Source organism: Trachemys scripta, chromosome 2 (assembly GCF_013100865.1).
Source record: "Trachemys scripta elegans isolate TJP31775 chromosome 2, CAS_Tse_1.0, whole genome shotgun sequence".
Taxonomy (NCBI): Eukaryota; Metazoa; Chordata; order Testudines; family Emydidae; genus Trachemys; species Trachemys scripta.
In genome coordinates, this window is record NC_048299.1 from 62,459,541 (window position 1) to 62,482,351 (window position 22,811).

Consider the following 22,811-nt stretch of genomic DNA (forward strand, 5'->3'; position numbering starts at 1 on the left):
TTAGAGCCTGGAGCCCTTTAAATCAAGATTTTAAGGGCACCGGGCTCCAGTTGCAGTAGTGGCGGCTGGGAGTCCTAAGTCCTTTAAATCACTGCCGGAGCTACCAGCATTTAAAGTGCCTGGAGCTCCAGCCGCCGCTACCACAGCTGGGCCCCAGGCCCTTTAAATCGCCACCTGAGCCCTGCTGCCAGAGCCCCAGGGTAGCAGCGGCGGCTGGGGGCTCCAGTGGTGATTTAAAGGGCCAGGGGTTCCCAGCCACCACTACCACCCTAGGCCCTTTAAATCGCTGCCCGAGCCCTGCTGCTGGAGCCAGTGGAAATTTAAAGGGCCCGGGGTAGTAGCAGCAGCTGGAGCCCTGGGCCCTTTAAATTGCCACCAGAGACCCGCTGCTGCTATTCCAGGGCTCCAGCAGCGGGGCTCGGGCGGCGATTTAAAGGGCCCGGAGCTCCAGCTTCTGCTGGGAGCCCCAGGCCCTTTAAATTGCCCCCTGGGGAAGCCAGTCTGGTACGGCATACAGGCTCTTGCCAGTACACCGTACCGGCCTACTTTCACCTCTGCACCCAGTCGAAAAGGGACCCATCCCAGCCTGGTGCAAATGAGCAAGGGAGGGAGGGTGGGTGAGAGAGAACAACAGAGAGAGGGGGGATGGAGTGAGTGGGGTGGGGCCTATGAGAAGGGACAGGAAAGAGTGTTCGGTTTTGTGCAATTAGCAAATTTGCAACCCTTTAAGGTGCAAGTTAAGCATTCACTGGAAATGTGTTTAGAAAACTCTAAAACCTGTGGAAGCAACTGGAGCAGATTATTGAGGCCAAGGATTACCTGGTTTGATAACTAATCTGAAAACTGATTTTAGCAGCAAACAGTACAATGGGGAAAGGGATTTCCATGACTTAGAATTCCACAGAAAGACTTTCCATACCCACAACACAGACAGTGGTCCACAGGCTGCCAGCATAGCCTTTCAACATCCTCAGCGAGATGAGATTTCCATTGTCTGGATCTATGTGAAATGGATTTGCTGAGCCTTGGAATTACTTAAAAATCCTGCAGGATATAGAGACACCTCAGTTAGATTTTCTAAAACACTTGAACATGATCTTAATTGATACAGATCCAAGGAAATGAGCATCCAGTTACCTGAAGCACCTAGAAGGGGCTGGTGATTAAACAATCCCCAGACTGAGGATTTTCTGTTATACAAAAGCAACCACCAACGTTTTTCCTTATTCCTGAAAAGTGTGGCAGAGCCTTTCAGGCCACAACTAGATTGTGTGTTTCTTCCTGCATGAGCTTTTGATAAAGGAGAATCACAAACTGAATTTGTGGAAAAGAAAATCTGCTGGGATGAGTAAACAATATTTTGCCTTTCTAATTTAGAAAGCAAAGTCCTCCTCAAGAGCTACTCTTGGGAATTTAGAGATTTCATTTATATAGTTTCATCAGCTCCTAACCTCCCCCCCCCCCCAATATTTGTATATGGTACAACTTGGGGATTAGGGCTCCCAAAATGGCCAGACTCCAGGTGCTCTATGTAATGTATCAGGGTGTGGATTTTTCCAGTGGAATAGGAGCAGCTGCACTCTTCTGTTGAGCAGGCAACCGTTTTAGGATTTGGGATTTTAAAAAGCTTGATCCAGCAAGTTCCAGGGGCTGGGTACATCTGTGTTGTGCAACGGCTCGGGTTTGCAACAGGAGCTGGAATTTTTCTTTAGACACTTAAATTTGTGAGGGGCAAGGAAGGGGGTAGATTTAACTGCCGGGCTCCAGGTAGTAGAACCGTGTGCTATCAGCGCTATTGGACCGGCATTCACCAGCTCCACCTAGTGAGATGGTGCAGTGTGGGACTGAGTCATACCAGGAAATCTGGGGAACCAGGGCCAAAAGTGCGCTGGGGATTTTACTGTACTGTTCCAAGCTGTGCCGAGGCCCGGATTCATCCCCCCGGAGAAGCCAGGGGGCCTTGGGCTCTATGGGGATAGTGCAGCTCGGGGGCTGGGGACCAAAGATGCTCAGGATCAAGGTTTGACGATTTCCTTGGGGAGCGGGTCAGGGCTTCGCAGGCCTCTCACCTGAGCCCAGGGGCCGGAGCCGCCCAGGGACACCCACCCCTCGCCGCGCTCCCGGGGCGGGGCCGGGCCTGGCGGCGGCGGAGCAGGTGGGAGGGCGGGAGAGCCCCGCCCCCGCCTTCCCACGGCGCCGCCCGGCACCTCCCGGCCGCGACCAGAGCGCAGAGCCGCGGAGGAGCAGCGCCCCGCGGGTCCCTGCGTCGCGGATCGCGGGGAGGTTCGCGGCGGCTGCGGTCGCGCCGGCAGGTCAGTGAGCCAGGCTGGGGCGCGCCCTTGGCTTGTGTGGTCCTGCCCCCGCCTGCTGCCAGGGGGCTTGAGGGCAGAGTCCGACTCCCGCGCTCCCTGAGGGGGCACCTCGGTGCTGCTCGGCGCCGGTCTCCGCCTCCCGTCCTCAGCCCCGCTCCGTGCTCCACGCCGAACTTCCCCGGGCGCGCAGGGGACTCCCTCGAGGGAAGGGTCGCGCCGGGGGTTTGCTGCCACCCCGTCTCCCAAACGGGTGGGCTGGGAACTCGCTGCCTGGCCAAATGCAACTGCTCGGTGTTTCCGTGCAATGCAGCCTGGGAAGCGCCTGGAGATGTGGGGCTGGATTCCAGAAGTGGAAAGTGCACTGGGTAGCGCCCCCCACCACCATCGCTTATCTGTATCTTAAACACCTGAGTGGCCAGGCCCTGCCTTCCGAACAGCCTATGTTCTTATACACCGCCCTGTTGGCAACAGATATTTAAATGGCATCTTTGGCATGAAAATGATACACACTAGGTGTGACTGCTGAGTGCACTCGGGACTTTTCTTGCAGTTTCTAGCTGCTAGGTGAATCTACTCAACCTTCTTGTTTGTCCAGCATTTTTTAATTATTAGCTGTAGTGGTTATATAAATAATTATAACTCCCTTTCATAAAGATATAAAACAGCAAGGACTTCAATGGGGCCAAGATTTTGCCCAAGGTGCTTCAGTCCAAAGCCAACACAAACTGAAAACCGGGATGGTGGATGGCCGGTAGCGTAGCTGTAAATAAGAGGGGAGAGGTTATAGCCCTTTGAGATGTAGTGTCTTTCAGCAAGCAAGAGGTACAGTGTGGCTGGTTACAATGTGGATTTCGTGTTAGTTACAGATGTAGTTAGCATCAGTCTTTTTTTAAAAAATCTCTTTGAATCAGAATAACTTGTAAGAACTTATAAAGTTCCCCCTTTTCCTGTAGTTCTTACCCTGGGAATCTTGTTCAAATGCTATCTGACATAATTATTCTTGAATAATGTTAAGTTATATTAAGTGCATATAAACAGAGAAGTGTATGTGTAAAACTATTGTCCTTAGTGATTTAGAATTATCCATGTTAGCATAGCATATCAGGAGAGTATATAGCTAAAGGATAAATTAAATTAGCTGGAGGGTTTTTTATACGTCAAATGTTGCACATTCATGAGAGTGTGAGATTATGTCAGAGGCTGTAGGGGGGTTCGAGGAAATGTGTGGTTGTGTAGTTACAGTTAAGAACATCAGGAGTTCTAGGAATAGGAAAGAGGCATCCGGGCCAAGATGCCAGTCCTTTTTTGGTTTGTTATTGAAGACTGTGTAGTTCTGGTTAAGTATTTTAGAATAGTAACAAAATCTTGCTAAAATTAAAACAATTTTCTGTATGGAAGTAAAAAGGGTAGTTAATTCAAAAGAAGAAAGGAACTTCAGATATATGGTAGGCGGTGGTCATTTCTACATGGAATAATCATGGAGCAGTCTTTACTTAGGGTCTAAAGTTTCCAAATGCTTCCAGTGATATAGAAATATTGCTTGAAATCATCTTCATCCATAAAATTGGTAAATATTACTGCATATGTCATGTGATGTTTTTATTTAACTATCTATTAATATAACTGATCTTTTAACATCTAAGATGGCATGTTCTACAGACGTGTGTGTCTTTGTGTGTGTATATAGATGATGTGAAAAATTAAATGAAACAGGCTCATAAATCAAAAATGGAAGTTTAACTTTTTCTGTTAAATCAGAGTCTTTTGTCTTTTTAGTTTTATATAGTTTCGTAACTTGAATACAGTCATTGTTAAAACAAGGAAATGCAGCTAGGTTATTACTATTAATTTAACATTATAAACATACAGCATAAGTTGTCTTTGGGCAAGTTTTGCTTTGCCATAACAGTACATGTAATACCTAGCTGCTGAAATATTTCAAAGACTGACTACTGCTTCCCTACAATATTCCAGGCATAGAAGTTCCTAAACTCAGCAGAACTTCTGTATGTGGTTCACTTGCATGGAAGGGCAAGCCACAGAGAAGCTATGCAGGGAGATTATGCAACTCTATTCTTTGATACCTCTCTGCGTTAGCTTGTGGGGGTGGAGGAGTTGTTGGGCATATGCCGGATGCTAGTGCAAGTCAAATACGTGGATTCACTGGCCTAAACATTGACATGAATGGAGTCCACAATGAGCATGGATGCTGCTGCAGTCCATGGCCTTTAATATATTTTGCATGATCTTGGGTGAGGAGGGAAGAGTCTGTTCTCCCTCCTCCCCCGCCCCCATCCTTTACCAAGTACCCCTGGACAAGACTCTTTTACTTAAGCTTTGTACACGGGTTCAGAATTCCTCCCTAGGAAAGAATTATTCTCATGTTTTGTTGTGCTGTTGGTTGTTTTGCCTTAGATAATGATGACAAATTAAATATGGATTTGGCCCCAATCCTGCAAGAAACTCTGTGTGGGTGGATCCTTATACCCACACAGAGCTCCTTATAGGAATGTGGCCTAAGATATTACATGCAACCCATTGCCATGTTAGTGCAACACTGTTATTGATTATATGCTGTTTATATTACCTTCAGGCTCCAATTAAGATTGAGACCCCATTGTGTTAGGCACTGAACAAACTCCTATGGAAACATGGTCCCTGTCCCAAACACCTTGCAATCTGGGTATGAGACTGTAATTAAAAAATCAAACACAGTTAAAGCTATTGTGCTTTTTACTGTCTGTTTTTAATTATTTTGGAAGTACACAGATGTTATGATAGAGGCTGTATACATTTTTAGATCAATAGAAATTTGGGCCTTAAACTTGCAAGCTACTTCATGTAGGCAGATTCTTACTGACTTTAGTGGAACTGTGCACAGATGCAAGGGTCTGCTTAGGCTAAATTCAGTACAGGGTCAGTACAATAGGGTTTTTCATTCTGTGATCACACAATAGTGAAAAATGCAACATAATACTGAATTTGGCAAATAATACAGTCTAACAGCAAGGAACTCCATTTCTTTTTTTCTGTATTGCTTCTCCAATACGAAAATGTAAATAAGCTGAATTTGTGTACTGATTTCTGAAACACGGGATGCACATCTGGTATGTCTCATTGTCTGTTACTGCATATATATTGTATTGTCATATAATGAAAGACCCCTGCTGGAATGTATCCTGATTTAAAGTTACTGCTAACTTTGAATTTTCTCACTCTTCTGCTAAAAAGCTATGTCTGTTATTACAATACTTATTCTTTTTTAATTTAAGATCTGCAGTTCTTTTTAAAGATTAAAGAGAGACAATATAAATAACTTATTTCAATAAGCACTTAAGATCAGCATTTATCTGATCCTAAAAAAGAAAAAAAGTCTCATCCTAAAAAAGAAAAAAAAAATCACCTCTGGGCTGGGACTAAGCATAAGAATTTTGGCCTGAAGGTAGATACTTTAGAAAGTCAAACTACTGAAAATAGGGGCTTAAACAGAAAAAATGATATCTTAACAATAACTATCTAATGAATAAGTGCATTCTAGCAAAAAACTCCAGAGCTTGATGATGGTTGTGCAGAACACAGAAAGATATTGACGTGGTTAAATTCTGAATCCATTCCTGCATCAAACAGAATCAGGGATGTCTGCATACAAAAGTAGTAGCACTACCTATCAAACTGCTTTGTATGCTGGTAGTAATTTGTTTGAGGCTTGAAAGTGAAATAATCTTGTCTACAAAAGATCTACATGTTTCATAGGCTCCTGTTTCCGTGGAGGTGTCTTCCCTGCAATTACTGACCAGGCCTACCTCTGCTTAGCTATTAAAACTAGATGAGAACAGGCATTAAAACTAGCAGAACCTTGCTTTTTCTCCCTCTAACTTCCATAATTTATTGTTTCTGGATGAACTTGAACATCTGCTCTATTATTATGTGAGCATGTTAGACCATTAGTTTTAAAATGTCATAAATCACTGCACAGGTGAAAAGTTAGGGCATGTTACTGCTGCAGGAAATTTATTTTCTTCTTGCACAACAGAGCTCACAAAGTCCAAGCTCTTTAGAGAGTATAACAACTGAATATGACTTGTCATTTTTCAGTGATCAGTTTTGAATTAATCACTATGTTAACATGGCTATTATAGCAACACCTGCATTACTCTGTCATTACCTGGTTCTTACATTATTGGAAAATCAAAGGATTATGTTATTTGTAAATTGCATTACCGTAAATTACTGTGAACATTTTCCTCTCTGGAAAATTAAGGAAGTCAGAAGTGGAAAATGGTTATACAGTTCTGAAACTCAGCTGGTCCTGATGAAACCTAAACAGGGCTTCCTAGTTTTTCATCCACAGGTGGTATTTGGTCAGGATAGTCCAATGGCTGTCAGAGTTCATAACAGTGATGACTGATGGTATAACCAGATCTGTTCCTGAAAACATTCAAAGTGCTTTGGTGAATGCTTAAATCAGTGAGAAAAGTATGTCCTATATATGCTCATAGTTTTCAAACGTTCATAACTTTAGGTTGTAACCAAGTGCCTTCAAATGGACTCATTCACTATTAGATACATGTCAGCTTGAAAACTTTAAAGCAGCCATTGGAAAACTATTATGTGAAACAACAAAAGAATTTTCATGTAATGTAGAAAACATTTTTCCTATGCTTTGATAACACAAAAAACAGTTGAATGTATTTTCTTCAAACTTTCCAAAAATATCCACCTCTGGGCTAGCACCAAACATGAGGAGCCTGATTCTCCATTGCTTGGCACATTATGTTGTGCATTGCTGTAATATTTACCCAGAACATCAGGGTTGGAAGGGACCTCAGGAGGTCATGTAGTCTAACCCGCTGCTCAAAGCAGGACCCAATCCCCAGATAGATTTTTGCCCCAGATCCCTAAATGGCCCCCTTCAAGGATTGAACTCACAACCCTGGGTTTAGCAGGTCAATGCTCAACCCACTGAGCTATCCCTCCCCCTCTTTTAGCTCTGTGCACAGTGGATGTAAAATGCTTTTGGATCAGCATGGTAGCACTTTGTACCCTCTCTGCAAAGGGGTAAGTGCTGACATAAGATGCAAGGCATGGAAAATCAACCCCAAGAAATTTGCAAGATACAATTCTCTGAAATTTATAAGGAAATATAATAGCATTGGAAATATATATATATATATATAGTTTATCATGGAAATATAATTCCATGATAAACTCCTAGCTCAGTGTTGACACTGACACTTTGAATGATCAAGAAAGCTGCCATTGTGTCTGTTTTGCTACTTAAATATAATGAAATATGTATCATTTACACTCCTAGCAATTGCAAAGTCTTTCTGGTATGGTAAGTTAGGGAGAACTAGAATTACAATATATGCTTGGTTCCTATAGCTGTGTGAAAGCACACACTTCCTACTAGGTTAATACAATGAATTAATTTACTGAGATAGTATCTGCTTAAATAGATCTATTTAATAAATTATAAGCATGATGATATGACTATTGAACCACTTGTTAACTGTATCACATTTTACCTTTGTTATAAAATCACAGACAGGACTGCAGCATATGGCACTAGATCATAATGTGTTTGGACCTTTGTTTCTTTGCTTACTACCTTGTTAAAAGGCACTGAAGATATGTTGCCTTCTTTACTAGCACAGTATTATGCAATGAAAAGTGTATATACTCTCTGACGCGCCTTGCTGTGTATAAAATAGTACTGGCTGCTGTTAGACTTTTTGCTCAAATCAGTTACACTTTTAAAATGCACTTGGGAAGACTGTTTTTCTTTTCTTCCCTGTATAAAATCTATGTGCCTGTTAAAGTCATCATGCAAATATACAAGAAATGGGCAAACCAATTACGATAAAATAGAGAATGGCCCAAACCTTTGTTAAGAACTCAGAGTAAAGCGAAACCAAACCTTGCTCTCAAGAAAGTTTTATGGTTCTAGCCAGGACTGGTAATGCTGAAATGCCACAAGAGAGGCTACGCTGAAAAGTGTTTCTCCCCTGGAAGTAACTGCCATAAATCTCATGAAATTTTCAGCCCAATTTTGCTAACCCAAAGTTTGAATAGTTTTTATGAAATGCAATTGGATAAGCTTCCAAATATTTGGGTCAAGCCAAGCAACCAAATCTCCATAGGGTTACTTATCTCTGATCTTTTAAATAATAAAAAAAAACCCACCCAATATGGTGGCAATATGCATACATTTATTAAATAATTTAGATTTTTATAGCACCTTTTATCTACAAGTATTAACACACTTGCCCTATTGTAATGAACACATATATTGGAATCATCACTTCTTCCATCACTGGACTGCAGTCACTTTTGGGGGTGGAATGTAGCAACTGTTAAACAGTGTTCAGCCCAACAGTTTAAGAAAGGAAGTGAAGAATATTATATCCAGTTGACTCTGAGGTGGATGAATAGAATGTAATGACCTCTAATGGAATTTGCTCAGGAACCTAGCGCTAACACCCATACTCTTGCAAATAGACATGGGGATGAAATCCTAGCCCCATTGAAACCAATGGCAAAACTCCCATTGATTTCAATGGAGTCTGGATTTCACCTTAGGCTTTAATGTGACCAGTGGTCAGGCCCTCCATTGTACTCTAATTTAAAAGGCGGTACCCCAGCAACAGCCAGTATCCCCAACACAATGTTGAGGCATAAGATTAATATTGAATCAGAGAGAAGAGTGCTTCCCACTGATTGCCAGCACTACCTTCTGCAGCACCTTGAGTTTTGGGGTATGCCCTTAGCTGGAGAAACCTCAACCTGAGCTGTCATGCCTGCATTTCCAAGAGAAAAATAATGAATCATGATGAAATACTTTCAGATTTCAATCACAACTAGCTTGGAAGGGGGAAATGTAGAATGGGTTAGGCAGAGATTTAGTGAATCATCTTGCACCTTTGCTATTTAAGTTTACGACTAGTGCTACCTAGCTCAGCTGATATTTTAAAACATAGATTCACTGTCTTTGCCATGTATAGCACAGAATAAAGGCAAGATTGTGAATACTACCTTGCTCATGGCTAAAAGACCAACTATTTAATTGGAGAGTGGAACTTTCTTCCATTGAAGGAACTGATTACTCAGCTTGCTGGGATTGTTTCTGTGGGAACAGTTCTGTGTAAGAAAAGGACCAAACAATCCAACTTTGCCAGAAACATGGTCCCCATTTCAATTTTTCCTGAGGTGAAGAACTGGAGAATAGCAACACTGCTGTTTCTGGAAAGACAGCAAGTCTTGAAAATGTGACTGGAGAGGGTGCATGCTGCAAATCAAAACAAAAACAAAACACAACAATTTTGGATTAAAGGACTCAAGCCCTGCCCTTACTGAAACACCTGATTGATAGAAAAGTAGACAATGACATTGAACTTCCATTAAGCCACTCTTTATTTGACGCAAGCCAATGATTGACTTTGCTAGTGATTATCATCAAAATCAATTTTATGTTTGTTTAGCTCTTAAATGATAAGACATCTCTCTCTGAGTGGTTGACTTAGTCCAAATGTTATTCAAAGGAAACTCCATGTGTGGGTTCTTTCCTTCTACAAATGAATGCATTCACTTCTTTATGTCAGACGGAGGCACTCTAACGTGTGGTTCTCATCACTGTAATCTTAATGCACTTCTTCATGGTGAATTTAATTATAATTTTTTTCCGTTTCTAGTTTAGAGCTAGAGGGCCAAATTCTGTTCTTCTGCACTAGTGCAAATCCATTGAAGTCAGTAGACTTGACTCACAGCCATGGTCATAGGGGGTGTAAATGGCAGCAGCTTTCTGCACCAACAGAGAAAGCTGTGACTCAAAATGGAGTCGAGAAGTGGATGAGAAGTTGGATATGAGTTAGCCGTGTGCCATTCTTGCCAAGAAGGTCAACGGCATATTGGGCTGTATTAGTAGGAGCATTGCGAGCAGATCGAGGGAAGTGATTATTCCCCTCTATTCGGCACTGGTGAGGCCACATCTGGAATACTGTGTCCAGTTTTGGGGGCCCCCACTATAGAAAGGATGTGAACAAATTGGAGAGTCCAGCAGAGGGCAGTGAAAATGATCGGGGGCTGGAGCACATGACTTATGAGGCGAGGCTGAGGGAACTGGGCTTATTTAGTCTGCAGAAAAGAAGAGTGAGAGGGGATTTGATAGCAGCCTTCAACTACTTGAAGGGGGGTTCCAAAGAGGATGGAGCTCGGCTGTTCTCAGTGGTGGCAGATGACAGAACAAGAAACAATGGTCTCAAGTTGCAGTGTGGGAGGTCTGGGCTGGATATTAGGAAACCCTATTTCACTAGGAGGGTGGTGAAGCACTGGACTGGGTTAGCTAGGGAGGTGGTGGAATCTCCATCCTTAGAGGTTTTTAAGTCCTGGCTTGACAAAGCCCTGGCTGGGATGATTTAGTTGGGGTTGGTCCTGCTTTGAGCAGGGGATTGGACTACATGACTTCCTGAGGTCTCTTCTAACCCTAATCTTCTATGATTCTATGAGTCATGCCCAGGGGAGAGTAGCTGGCATTTGCAATGTCATCTTGGAATGGGGCTCCAGCAGGGAAGGTCTGCTTTGATTTGCAACCTGGGCTCCACTGGAAACCTGCTGGAGAAGTATGGAGTCAGATCATCCTCTAGGTCAGGGTTTCTCAAACTTCATTGCACCGCGACCCTCTTCTGACAACAAAAATTACTACAAGACCCCTGGAAGGGGGACTGAAGTCTGAGTCCCCCTGCCCTAGAGGCCGCTGAAGCTTGAGGGCTTCAGCCCTGTGCGGTGGGGCTTGAACTTGGGCTTCAGCCCCGGGCCCAGCAAGTTTAATGACAGCCCTGGTGACCCCATTAAAACGGGGTTGCGACCCACTTTGGGGTCCTGACCCACAGTTTGAGAACTGCTGCTCTAGGTGCCAATATTATATACCTTCCCGGGTCAGTGCTGCCCTCTTCTGTGGCAGTGTTGCCTGGTTGTTAGCTTCCTGGTGGAATGGGAGTTGCAGTAGATTTTCCACTGCCGAGGGCCCCACACCAGATTCTATGCTGGCAGAAACCCATGCAGCCCTTGGGTGGATCAAGCCCAGAGGAAATATTCCATATGTAAGTTGGTGAAATTTGGTCAGGACAGCTTGCTTAATTACATAAAAGTATTTTCTACCAAGGCACTGATCCTGCAAGCAAAAGTCTAATTGATTTCAATAGGAATTTTGCAGGGATACCAGCAGGAGGAACAGGCTCTGTTTTTCTGTACATTCTATTAAGAAAGAATGGGCCATAGTCTGCTGTCAGTCACAATCGTGTAATTCCAGAGTACCAGTAATTTTAACTGAGAGCAGAATTTACCGCAGTAATTCTAAATAGTCTAAAAGAATTGTACATTTAAAAATTAAATTGGCATCTTTACACACTTAATGAAAGGCAAGACTTTTTTATTTGTCAGACTGTGAATAAAGATGTGGCGCTCTTAATATGTATATTAGAAAGGGTACATCAGTCTGTGGCACTTTGAATTTCTGTTGAGCTGTATATTACTGTTAAACTCTTAGGACCTTCTTTGTACCACTCCATTTAGTCTCTATGGAAGGGGTTCTCAAACTGGGGGTCGGAGACTCCTCAGGGAGTCGCAAGGTTATTACATGGGGGGTTGCGAGCTGTCAGCCTCCACCCCAAATCCTGCTTTACCTCCAGCATTTATAATGGTGTTAAATATATAAAAAAGTGTTTAGAATTGATAAGGGGGGGGGGGATAACACTCAGAGGGTTGCTATATGAAAGGGGTCACCAGTAAAAAAGTTTGAGAGCCACTGCTCTAAGGACTCTAATACCTGCATACCTGCAGAGACTGGCTCCTATTTTATGTTCAGGGTAATCTCTTACAGAGAGGAGAGAGTCTGTGTGCTCTTTACTTTTGTTCTTGCTTATTTCAATTTTAAAAAGTCATTCAGACCAAAAGTGTCAGTTTGCTCTTTGTGTATGAAGAAACATAACATCTGGTGCTTAAAAATTACACGGTTTGGCTTCTGTTGGAATTAAAATTCCAAATGACTAATTCTGAACATAGAAGCCTATTCCAAAGTGTTTCCAATTGTGGTTTAAGTATAGCAGAAAAATTAATCTTGCTATGTAATGTATATACACTTTTCCTGGTTTTGTCTATTTTACTTGTGTGTGTCTATTGTGTTGTCTTTGTAACATTTGTGGTGCACCTGTACCAGCAATTTCAGCTGTTCTTTAGTGTTTGACAGGAGCAAGTGGTGGACACAATGAATCATATTGTCTGTTCTTCAGACCACGAAAGATGCTTTATAAGGCAGATTCTCCAATGTATCTTTATTTTTATAATTCTTGTACTTTCCCCATGATCTAAACATTTTGGTTTGACTGAATATTTTAAAGAGTAGAACTCAGGGCAATATTTTTAAATTATAGTTAAATATTATTTCTGCGATCTAAAACTGATTTTGAAAACTAGGAGCACAGTTAATGGTTTGCCTTTTTTCTTCTTCTGTTAATCAACAAATTATATGTACATATCACCCATCATGCCTTTCTGTGCACTTGCAGAGTAACTGACACACTTCCCAAGCTGCCCTGGCCCCTGAAAATATCAATTACAAAACAATTTTTTTTTAAAAAATTGCACAGAAATTGACTTGTGTAACCCAGTCAAAGTGCATGGATGCTGTACAACTATTCCTCCGTAATACAGTCAGACTGAATGAAGAGATCTGACTTTTCATACTGTCTTCATTGTTATACCATAGTGACGGTGCAGTATGGAAATCTGATGGCTGTAGCAGTAGAACTCTACTTCTGAAAAGGGAATTGTGTGCTGCATAAGCGAAGGCATTTTACCTTGGCGCAAGGAGGTAATAGTTCCTCTTTGTACATCTGGTGCAATTGCATCTGAAATGTTCCAGGCATCCCATTACCAGAAAGATATTAACAAACTGGATAGATTTCAAAAATGTTCAAAGACTGGTGGACTGACTTATGATGAAAGATGAAAACAGCTAAACAAATATATCTAGGCTAAATTATGTGTGCCTGTGGGGTCATAATTCTACAAATATGTCACAGGTGCAGATGCCAAGGAGGTTAAATAATTCTATTTAGCCTGGTACAAGAAGGTATAACTAGGATCAATAGGATCAAATTAAGAAAGGCAAAAATTAGACTGAATATCAGAAAACCTTCCTAACAGTGAGCGCTATTAGATTATGAAAGAGTTTCCCAAGGGATGTAATACAAGCCTTGTTATTTGGGACACTTAAAATTAGACTGCACAAAGTACTAAGAAATGTACAACCTTGCTTTGGCAGGGAGATGAACTAGAAAACCTAGCAGCTCTTTTCAGTCTCTAAATTCTGTGACTTCAGGGTCTGATCCTGCACCATAAAAGTCAATCAAAGTTTTGCCACCGACTTCAGCATTACTGGGATTGAGCCATCTCTGCCCATACTAACTATGGCCACGCTGCTTCTCCCTTTCTCCCCTTGTCCTCACAAACTGTCAGCCTGTTACCTCAAATGCTAAAAGTCTCACCCCTTTTGTCCTTTATTCCCAGGGAAAGCTCAGCCCTCTCCAACTCCAATTAAGAAAACCTAATTGTCACATACTCTATAAAACTGCCTTCCCTAGTCCTATCCGGCACTCCCAGATTGAGTAACAATATTGGCAATGGGGGCAGGGAGACATAACTCTAGTACATTTACCTTTTAAATAACTTTGAAAGGGAAAAATAAATCGTTTGAGGAAAAGAGATGGATGGACGGGGGAAGGGAGAGTTGTACAAATATACAATGAGCGTTTTTTAAAATGCTGTAGTGAGAGCAGAAGCAGCAGAGGGTTAGAGGGTGGGGAGAAAGAGTGAGAGAGAGCACATTATTGATGTCAAGTATCAGGGGGTAGCCGTGTTAGTCTGTATCTACAAAAACAACAAGGAGTCTGGTGGCACCTTAAAGACTAACAGATTTATTTGGGCATAAGCTTTCGTGAGTAAAAACCTCACTTCTTCGGATGCATAGAGTGAAAGTTACAGATGCAGGCATTATATACTGACACATGGAGAGCAGGGAGTTACTTCACAAGTGGAGAACCAGTGTTGATGATGCCTTGAAGGGCTTCCCTCTTAATTTTGTGTTAACAATCTACTAGGCACATTTCCTTTTTAGATTCAGATTCAGAGTTTATTTAACCTGCACTATGGGTATCCGTTACCAAGTAGTATCCTCCAGTTATTATCTGAAGACACAATCTTTGTTTTAACCGATAGTGGGGCATGGGTGGGAAGTTGAGTGCAGTGTAATCTTTAACCAAGGAATCAAGCTAGCAAAAGTGTAAGTGAAAGTATGAAAGATTTTATTGCTTCGTACCAAGAGAACCTGGTGTACTAACCACACATCAATGACATAAGTAGAGAAGAGGTTCACTTACTGACACACAACAATCCTATTCACTAACATTTGCAGATCATACAGTAATGGACCTCTATCTTAAGAGCCTGATTTTCACTATAGGACTTCATCTCTGCTTCCACTGGAGTGTGCACACCTTTTTGTATGTACTCATTTCCCTAGCACTAACCCAGCTGTGTGCAAATAACAAAGCCTCCACCTCTGCAGTCCAGTTGGGCAAATTGAAATTTTACATGCAAAACCCATCGCCTCTGCCCAGACCTGTCAGAACTTGTCTGCTGCACATGCTAGTCATTGTGCTGGAGACAGGTGAGCATCAGTGGACATGAAGGGGGCTGAAGAGGTGATGTCAGCTAGGGATTCTGAGCCTGAAGGGGGAGGCTGGAAAGGGTGCTGAGTGTGGGGCTGATGAGCTTTTTAAAGGTCAAGCCTGGAAATAATGAACTCTGATTTACATGTCCTTCTCCTACCTGTCAGCCCCTCTGGGGTATCCTTTACCCTCCTGCCATGCATGTGTTCTGTAGCCAAAAAAAAAAAAGGGGGGGGGATTTCCACTCAGAATATTTTTCCTAACCCAATTCATATTGAAAATTAAAGTCCAGTGTTGCAGAGTAGAAAAAAATGAAACAGAAACACTATCAGTAGATAAGACTCATTGCCCTTACGGGCATGCTTTTGAATAGCTTGATTGAGGAAAGGAGACATTACTATAGTAATGACTTTTTGTATCTGAGAATAAGGGGGGTGGGATAGTAGAGGTGCTGCTTTCTCTAGATAACTAGCTGAGATATGATAAAAGAGATTGTAACTAACCACACTGCAGAGTGTCACTGGGTGCTGTGGCCCACCGGTCCCCATTGGCAGTGTGCTCTGTGTCCCATGAGCTGGGAGGTAAATGATGCAGATGCTCTAGATTCTAGCCCTTGGTTTGTCTCCAATAATAACTTGCCCACTCCTAGCTTTAAAAGAAAAAGGTACTTTGCTAGGTCTGGCAGAAAGAAAATGCGCTGATATTCTAGGCATATTCTTAAACAAGTATCATAAAAGAGAATAACTTGACTCCTAGGGCAGTCCAATAGGAGGGGTAAAAGGCTACTCTGGCCTTGTATGTGGGCTAACAGAAAATTCAGCGCAGGCCTGTAGACCCACTGGCCAGAGATCAGTCCTGTCCTCTCTGGTCTCACTGGGGACCTCTCCAGATTGTTCTCTGTGTCTCACCTGCTACTTTTAGACTGTTCATCCCATACTCTGCTGCTGCGGGCCTCCTGCCACCAACGATCTGCTTCCAGACTTAGTTTTCAGCTTTTGGGGCCTGACCTTCTCTCCCCAGCCAGCTGGGCTGCCAGCACTTGCCTGCTGTTCACACCTATAAACCAATGGCTCTCTCCCTGGTTGCCCAGGCTCTGTGTGTCACCTCTTTGTCCACTTCACTTAGGCTTGGTCTACACTAAACCCCCAAATCGAACTAAGGTACGCAACTTCAGCTACGTGAATAACGTAGCTGAAGTCGACATACCTTAGTTCGAACTTACCCCCGTCCAGACCCGGCAGGCAGGCTCCCCCGTCGACTCCGTGTACTCCTCGCGGCGAGCAGGATTACCGGAGTCGACGGGGAGCACTTCTGAGTTCGATTTATCGCGTCCAGACTAGACGCGATAAATCGAACCCAGAAGTTCGATTGCCTGCCGCCGAACCAGCGCGGTAAGTATAGACAAGCCCTTAGCATCATGGAGCCCTCTGCTGGCTGGATGCTGAAATGAGTCTCTACTGTTACTAGCATGATCTGTGGACAATGTTTTTCTTCCAGCTCATGCTGGAAGGGATGGACTCGGAGATGCCACTACTGAGTCAGCATGGTCACTACAATACTGAAAAAAACCATTGTTTAATCTAAAACCATCTTGCCGATTTAAAAAAAAAAAATCATTGGCTGGGTCCTCTGGTCCTGATGCTGAAGCTTTGTCCCATTTCGCATTGATTCACTCTGTCATGGTATTTATTGCTTTTCTTTAGTAACATAAACTTGGGCATTGTAATGTCTATGGTTTTGCCAGCTAGAAGGCGTAATAACAGACGAATTGCTAATATTGTGAGTTTAAATATCCGACAGCAGAGCTTTTAGTATTGTCCTAATACTAAAGGTAATGTGATGCCAAACTGAATAGTTTGGTCTTTCCTTGGATGCCTCAATGACCCATGAACCCTTCAGTGCCAACTGGCAGGGGGGTTATAGGAATGTCCGGATCCTGGTATGTACGTTCTGGTTCACGAAAGAATGTCAGGTGAAGTCTTAAATGAAAGCCAGGTCACATTGGTCATTAATATAATTGTAAAATGTATGTATAGATGCTATGTAAGGAGTTATATAGGTATATTGGAAATATGTTCTAAAGTCTGTATCAGGGCAGAGATAACAAACAGGTTTTCTGTCAGGCAAAAGATATTTCTTCACCTGTCTCTGTTTGCATGTAAATTAAGCATTGTAAGCTAACACAATGGAAGCTCCATTTACATATGAAGTCAATGCAGGGAGGATGTGAAATAAACAGGGAGGCAGCACACCAGAGAATAAGCCATGTTGAGGGGGGTGGGGGGAAAGGATGTCTGGCTATCATGAGTCTGGGTACTTTGGGGGAATATAAGGAAAAGGCAAGGAAAACACCCCTTTATCCTGCACCTAGGAAGTAATTGAGCAGTGCAACTACATTCATGAAAATGGGATCACAATCAGCCTTGGTTGAAATTCTGCAAAGGACCTTTGAGGTGAGATAAACTTCTATAGACAGAAGGTTAGCCTGATAGGTGTAGTCTCTAGAAAGCATGTTATGATTTTCTTTTATATGTAACCTTTTGATTCCATTATCCTTATTCACTATCTCTTGACTCTTTGATAGTAAACTTATTGTTGTTTTCACTGTAAATATCTCTCAATGCTGTGGTACTATATAAGGAGCTGATCCTGAGATGAATCATATAGGCTGGTGTGTACGATGTTCCCTTGGTGATAGCTGGCCTGGTGTTTCTGTGAGTGTTCAGTGGAGAAGGGGCTGGATGCTACAGGGCAATGCTTCCAAGGGGGTTGGGGACTGAGGTGCACCCATTAAACTGAAAAACAAAGGAAGGGCTAGCATTCCCACAGGAGAGTGCTTGAGTTGATAACGGGCTGGTAGAGTCAAGGAGCTGACACCCACATAAACACAAACAAGTTTCCTTCATGCTGGAGCCAAGATGGTAACAAGGTGGCTCTCAGTCATGGGCACCCTGAGAATCATCATAGCCATCACTCAACTAAATCCAAGTAGGAATTTTAGGACACACTAATCCATTCTTCTTAGCAAATGATAGGAAAAATCTGGCACTAGTTCACTGATGTTCATGAAAGACAACTATGGAGAGCGCTATACTTAAAAAATACCTAGACTCATGAACCAGAGTCAATCACCCAAACCCATAATACTAAACTTGACCTGTATAACATCTTCAAATTCTGTATTTATTTTAAATCTCAGCAATCTACCTCAGAGTTAAATTACTAAAAATAATGTATTTTAAAATTATTTCCCCAATCTTTGCAGTCCTCCAGAATCTGCAGTTCGCTATTTGTAAATAATTACCCTCATCCTTTTATTGGAAAATTGAAAATCCTTTTTTTCCCCCTTGATTTGGTATATTACTAAAAAATTTGGAAAATAAATTGAAAATTAAAAAATGACAGTGATGCTATACATATCTGACTAATACCTGAAATTTCTGGTGCTTGGAGTGCTGTTCTTTGGAAGTAGTAATTCACTTAATGAAACTCTATTTTGGAAAATTGTTTCTTTGTTTATTATTCAGTCATGTTTTTTTTTTTTTTATATTGGACCCAATCCAAAAAATCCTTACAAAGTTCTTTATCCATCTATAGAAATACAAAACTCTCCTTAAAATGGAGTTTCGTCTGAATAAGGGCTTCAAGATTTGGCTTATTGTAATTTGTTCTTTTTAGCATAATTGCATTTCAAGTTATGAGCTGGATTAATCTAATAGCTGAAGTTGGACAGGTTGGCATCGGTACATTTAGAATTTATGGAAGCTGTCCAGCTATGTGAACTGGCTCTTTAGACGAACGTTATCTTCAGATATCTGTAATGAGGGCTGTTCATACTGTAGTACTAGAGGCTATAGGGTACAAAAGTCTTCAGTCTGCTGAGAGCTAGCGATTTGGCTGGGACTGTTCTGTTTGCGGTATGTAAGGACATTTTTCCCCCCCTCAGGATTTAGAGTTCAGCTGGAATCTTTCATAACGGAGTGAAGCTAGAAACTTGACAGATGCCTGTGCCGCCACCGCCTCCTCCCCCTCCGCCACCACCTCTCCCAGCTTCTGGAGGACCACCCCCACCACCTCCACCATTGCGATCTTCATTACCTCTGGTAAGATCTGCTTTTCATTTTGATTAGTGTAGCAAGGTAAATGTTTTCTGATTATTTTTCAGATTTATTTCAGATTATTGTGATAATAGCAGGGGCAAAGAACATAAGAATGGCCATACTGGGTCAGACCAAAGGTCTATCCAGCCCAGTATCCTGTCTACCGACAGTGGCGAATGCCAGGTGTCCCAGAGGGAGTGAACCTAACAGGTAATGATCAAGTGATTTCTCTCCTGCCACCCATCTCCATCCTCTGACAAACAGAGGCTAGAGACACCATTCTTTATCCATCCTGACTAATAGCCATTAATGGATTTAACCTCCATGAATTTATCTAGTTCTCTTTTAAACCCTGTTATAGTCCTAGCCTTCACAACCTCCTCAGGCAAGGAGTTCCACAGATTGACTGTGTGCTGTGTGAAGAACTTCCTTTTATTTGTTTTAAACCTGCTGCCTATTAATTTTATTTGGTGGCCCCTAGTTCTTATATTATGGGAACAAGTATATAACTTTTCCTTATTCACTTTCTCCACACCACTCATGATTTTATATACCTGTATCATATCCCCCCTTAGTCTCCTCTTTTCCAAGCTGAAAAGTCCTAGCCTCTTTAATCTCTCCTCATATGGGGCCCGTTCCAAACCCCTAATCATTTTAGTTGCCCTTTTCTGAACTTTTTTTAATGCCAGTATATCGTTTTTTTGAGATGAGGAGACCACATCTGTATGCAGTATTCAAGATGTGGGCGTACCATGGATTTATATAAGGGCAATAAGATATTCTCCATCTTATTCTCTATGCCTGCAATGTATTTTGGATCACGTGTTTGGAATAAAAACCTAGGCCAGAGGTGTGCATGTGTGTGTGCACATGTATGCGCACGCAAATTTAGCACTCATAAGTACTTCCCAAAACACAGAGAGCTTGATTTTAGTTTGAAAATGTGCACGTGGGAAGTGTTGATTTCTTCTTTCATTTCTAATAGCTTTTTTAAGGATTGTAGTGTTTTATCCTTAGCTGTTTTCCTTCCTGGGGATCCACCACATGATGCTTTTATCATGTTCACAGGTATAGCTACTATATGTAACAGATCACCTGGTTGCATGTCACCAACCAGTGCATGTGCCCTTGCAGCGAGCAGCTGATGCCCTGGCTGGAATTCCAGGTTCTTATTGTACTTTGGTTATGCTGATCCTTGGGAATGCTTCTTCAGGCCCTTTTTTATGTGTTGCAATCACTTGTTTATTGGGTGTTTCAGCCTTGAAGTTATGACTGTAGAGAAAATAATGAATAGCCATAGTCAAGGCCAAGCATCTCTGATTTCCTCGCACACTTTCTCTGCCATGGCTCTACTCCTTGCAGCACGCATTAGTTTTCTATCTCTGTAGAAATAAGTGTCCAACTCTTTCAAAAATAGAGCTTGATTTCTTTTATGCTGATATAAATACATACTTCAGACCCTTGAACTTCTCTTTCCTGCTCTGACATCCATGCCCATTTTGTGAAGGAGTCTATCAGTTTTATTTGATTATGTTCCAACTTTGTCCTCTCCTAGGGAGAAATTACCTTGCACCTTCTTTAATTGCCATTCCACGTTTTAAGGTGTTCACAAACTGAACCGTCCCACAAAACTATCAAAAACATGTAAGGTGGTGAAGGGGGAAGGAAAGAGAATAGTGCTTGGGCTGAAAACATACAGGTGGAGGAATTCTGGTTTCTCTGGTTTAATTTTGATTTTCAGGCATATTGACTAGAGTTTTCCTGATGTTTGTCTCACAAATCCGGTGATACACCTAAATAGGTGGCCTGATTTTCAGAGCAGCTTAACGCCCGCAACTGCTATGGAAGTCAATAGAAGCTGCAGGTGCTGTTCTCTTAACATTAGCCACCTATATTTAGGCACCTAACTTTAGGCATCCAGTTTGAACATTTTGGCTGTGATATACAAAGGGACAGGTCCTCAGCTATGACCCAAGTGTGGGAGTCCCAAGTGTAGGAAGTGTGCATATGTGTGCAAAAGTGGCTTAAAGCTCAACATTGCACTCCTAGATCCTGTTACAGCCAGTTTCCCAGCACAGAGTTAGTGCTGACGTCAGGCTATTCTACCTTACACCAGCTATAAATGGCCCCAGTGGCTGAGAACCCAGCCAAAGACCAGCATAACAAAGGGCTGTCCTGGCCATGCCACTTTTTTCTGGTATACCATCAGCAGGAAGGGGTTGTGGGATAAGAGCCTCTAGATCAGTTCCATGTAAGTTCATTCCTGCACTGGGATGATCCTCTGACTGGTTATACTGGTTTTAGGGCCAGTTTATGCTGGTGGCACAGTGGAAAGTGGCCACATCACACTTTAGAATCTGGCCAAAACATCAACCACTTCAGTTACGAGATCACCAGTCTAGACCAGTTGGAGGCAACTCTGTGGCAGGTGTTTTCCTTAGGGACTACATGGAACCTTAACGACCCAACATTCTTAGCAATCTACCTCAGAGTTATTCCTCTCTAGAACTAAACATGTTCTCTGGCAGACTGGTAACTGGCCTAATTCTTCTTTGGGGTAAATATCTCTCTCTCCCTCCCCCACTTCCTGTGTTAGTTGCAAATCCCTTCTGGAAGACTGTGTAGCAGAAGCCCAACTAAATGTGTTGCTACTGTTTTCTGCAGTAGGTCTGGTTACACATGGCACTATATCTGTTGGGGAAAAATGGAAATATCTCAGACATAAGGAGCTTTTAGAATATGCAGCAGCTGGCTTCAGACAGTTCATACTCTGCCTCCAAAGGGGTACGTTTTACCCTGAATTTTGCTCTCCCTCTATTGCCAGAGAATGCTGACATCTTCCCATCATTTCATTTTAATGAATTACAAAATGTATTTCTAATTTATAAAGCATACTCAGTACATTACCCTGTCAGCTGGAATTTGGAAAATCTTCCAGCACAAGTGCATAATTTAAAGGGAATAAATGGATCCTGCATAAAGAATTATTAGGACAATTCTGCCAAATATTATTCTCGCATAACAGTGAAAGGAATCTTCTCTGCTAAAGTTGAATCAGAGGGACAACCATCTTTAAGAGGCCCTCAGTGTCCAGTTAGTTCTACAGAAGCAAAATGCTGACATAGGTCAAAGCCCTATTACAACTGTGGATCTGGCTAAAGGGAATCCATAACAAGTAGCTACAGACCCTAGATTCTTTTGCTAGGAAGATATTGTCTAGAATTTGGCATCTGTATCTTACAGCTGCTAAAACTGCCCAGCTGTTGCTACAGCTGCTGAATTTCCTGCTGGAGAATGGAAATATAAAAATGAATATAATATAAAAATACCATTGAAACAAGCTTTGCCTTGTCAGTGCACACAGTTGAGTCTACACACACACACATGTAAGTAAAGGGGTAATTTTTATACCGATTTAGTTAAACCAGCACAAATTTTGTATGTGGAAAGACATAAGCCCAGTTTAAACTGATACAAGAGTCTCCACACACAAGTGTTGCATCAATTTAATTAAACTGATTTAAGTTAAACTGGTGCAGCTTCTGTGTGTAGACAAGCCACAAGGGCTGCATTTAGTATTTAAATACCCTGCATTTTCAAGCATGCAATTATATGGGCTATGAAATTATATTATTTTTAAGAGTCCTGGATACTCATACATGGACCTCTGCAGT

General features: G+C 42.2%; 1 protein-coding gene across 2 annotated transcripts in view; it reads left to right on the forward strand.

Annotated features, from left to right (window-relative positions):
* Positions 1-1,912: 1,912 nt before the first annotated feature.
* Positions 1,913-22,811, forward strand: part of WIPF3 (WAS/WASL interacting protein family member 3) — a 55,139-nt gene continuing 34,240 nt past the window's right edge. The window contains exons 1-2 of one of the 2 annotated variants that reach the window (XM_034760713.1): positions 1,913-2,020; positions 18,984-19,140. In XM_034760713.1, the coding sequence (XP_034616604.1) occupies positions 19,039-19,140 (102 nt within the window). In that variant the 5' untranslated portion in view covers positions 1,913-2,020; positions 18,984-19,038. Of the gene's footprint in view, positions 2,021-2,199; positions 2,313-18,983; positions 19,141-22,811 lie in introns of those variants that run through there. The other variant, XM_034760712.1, reaches the window with a different exon arrangement.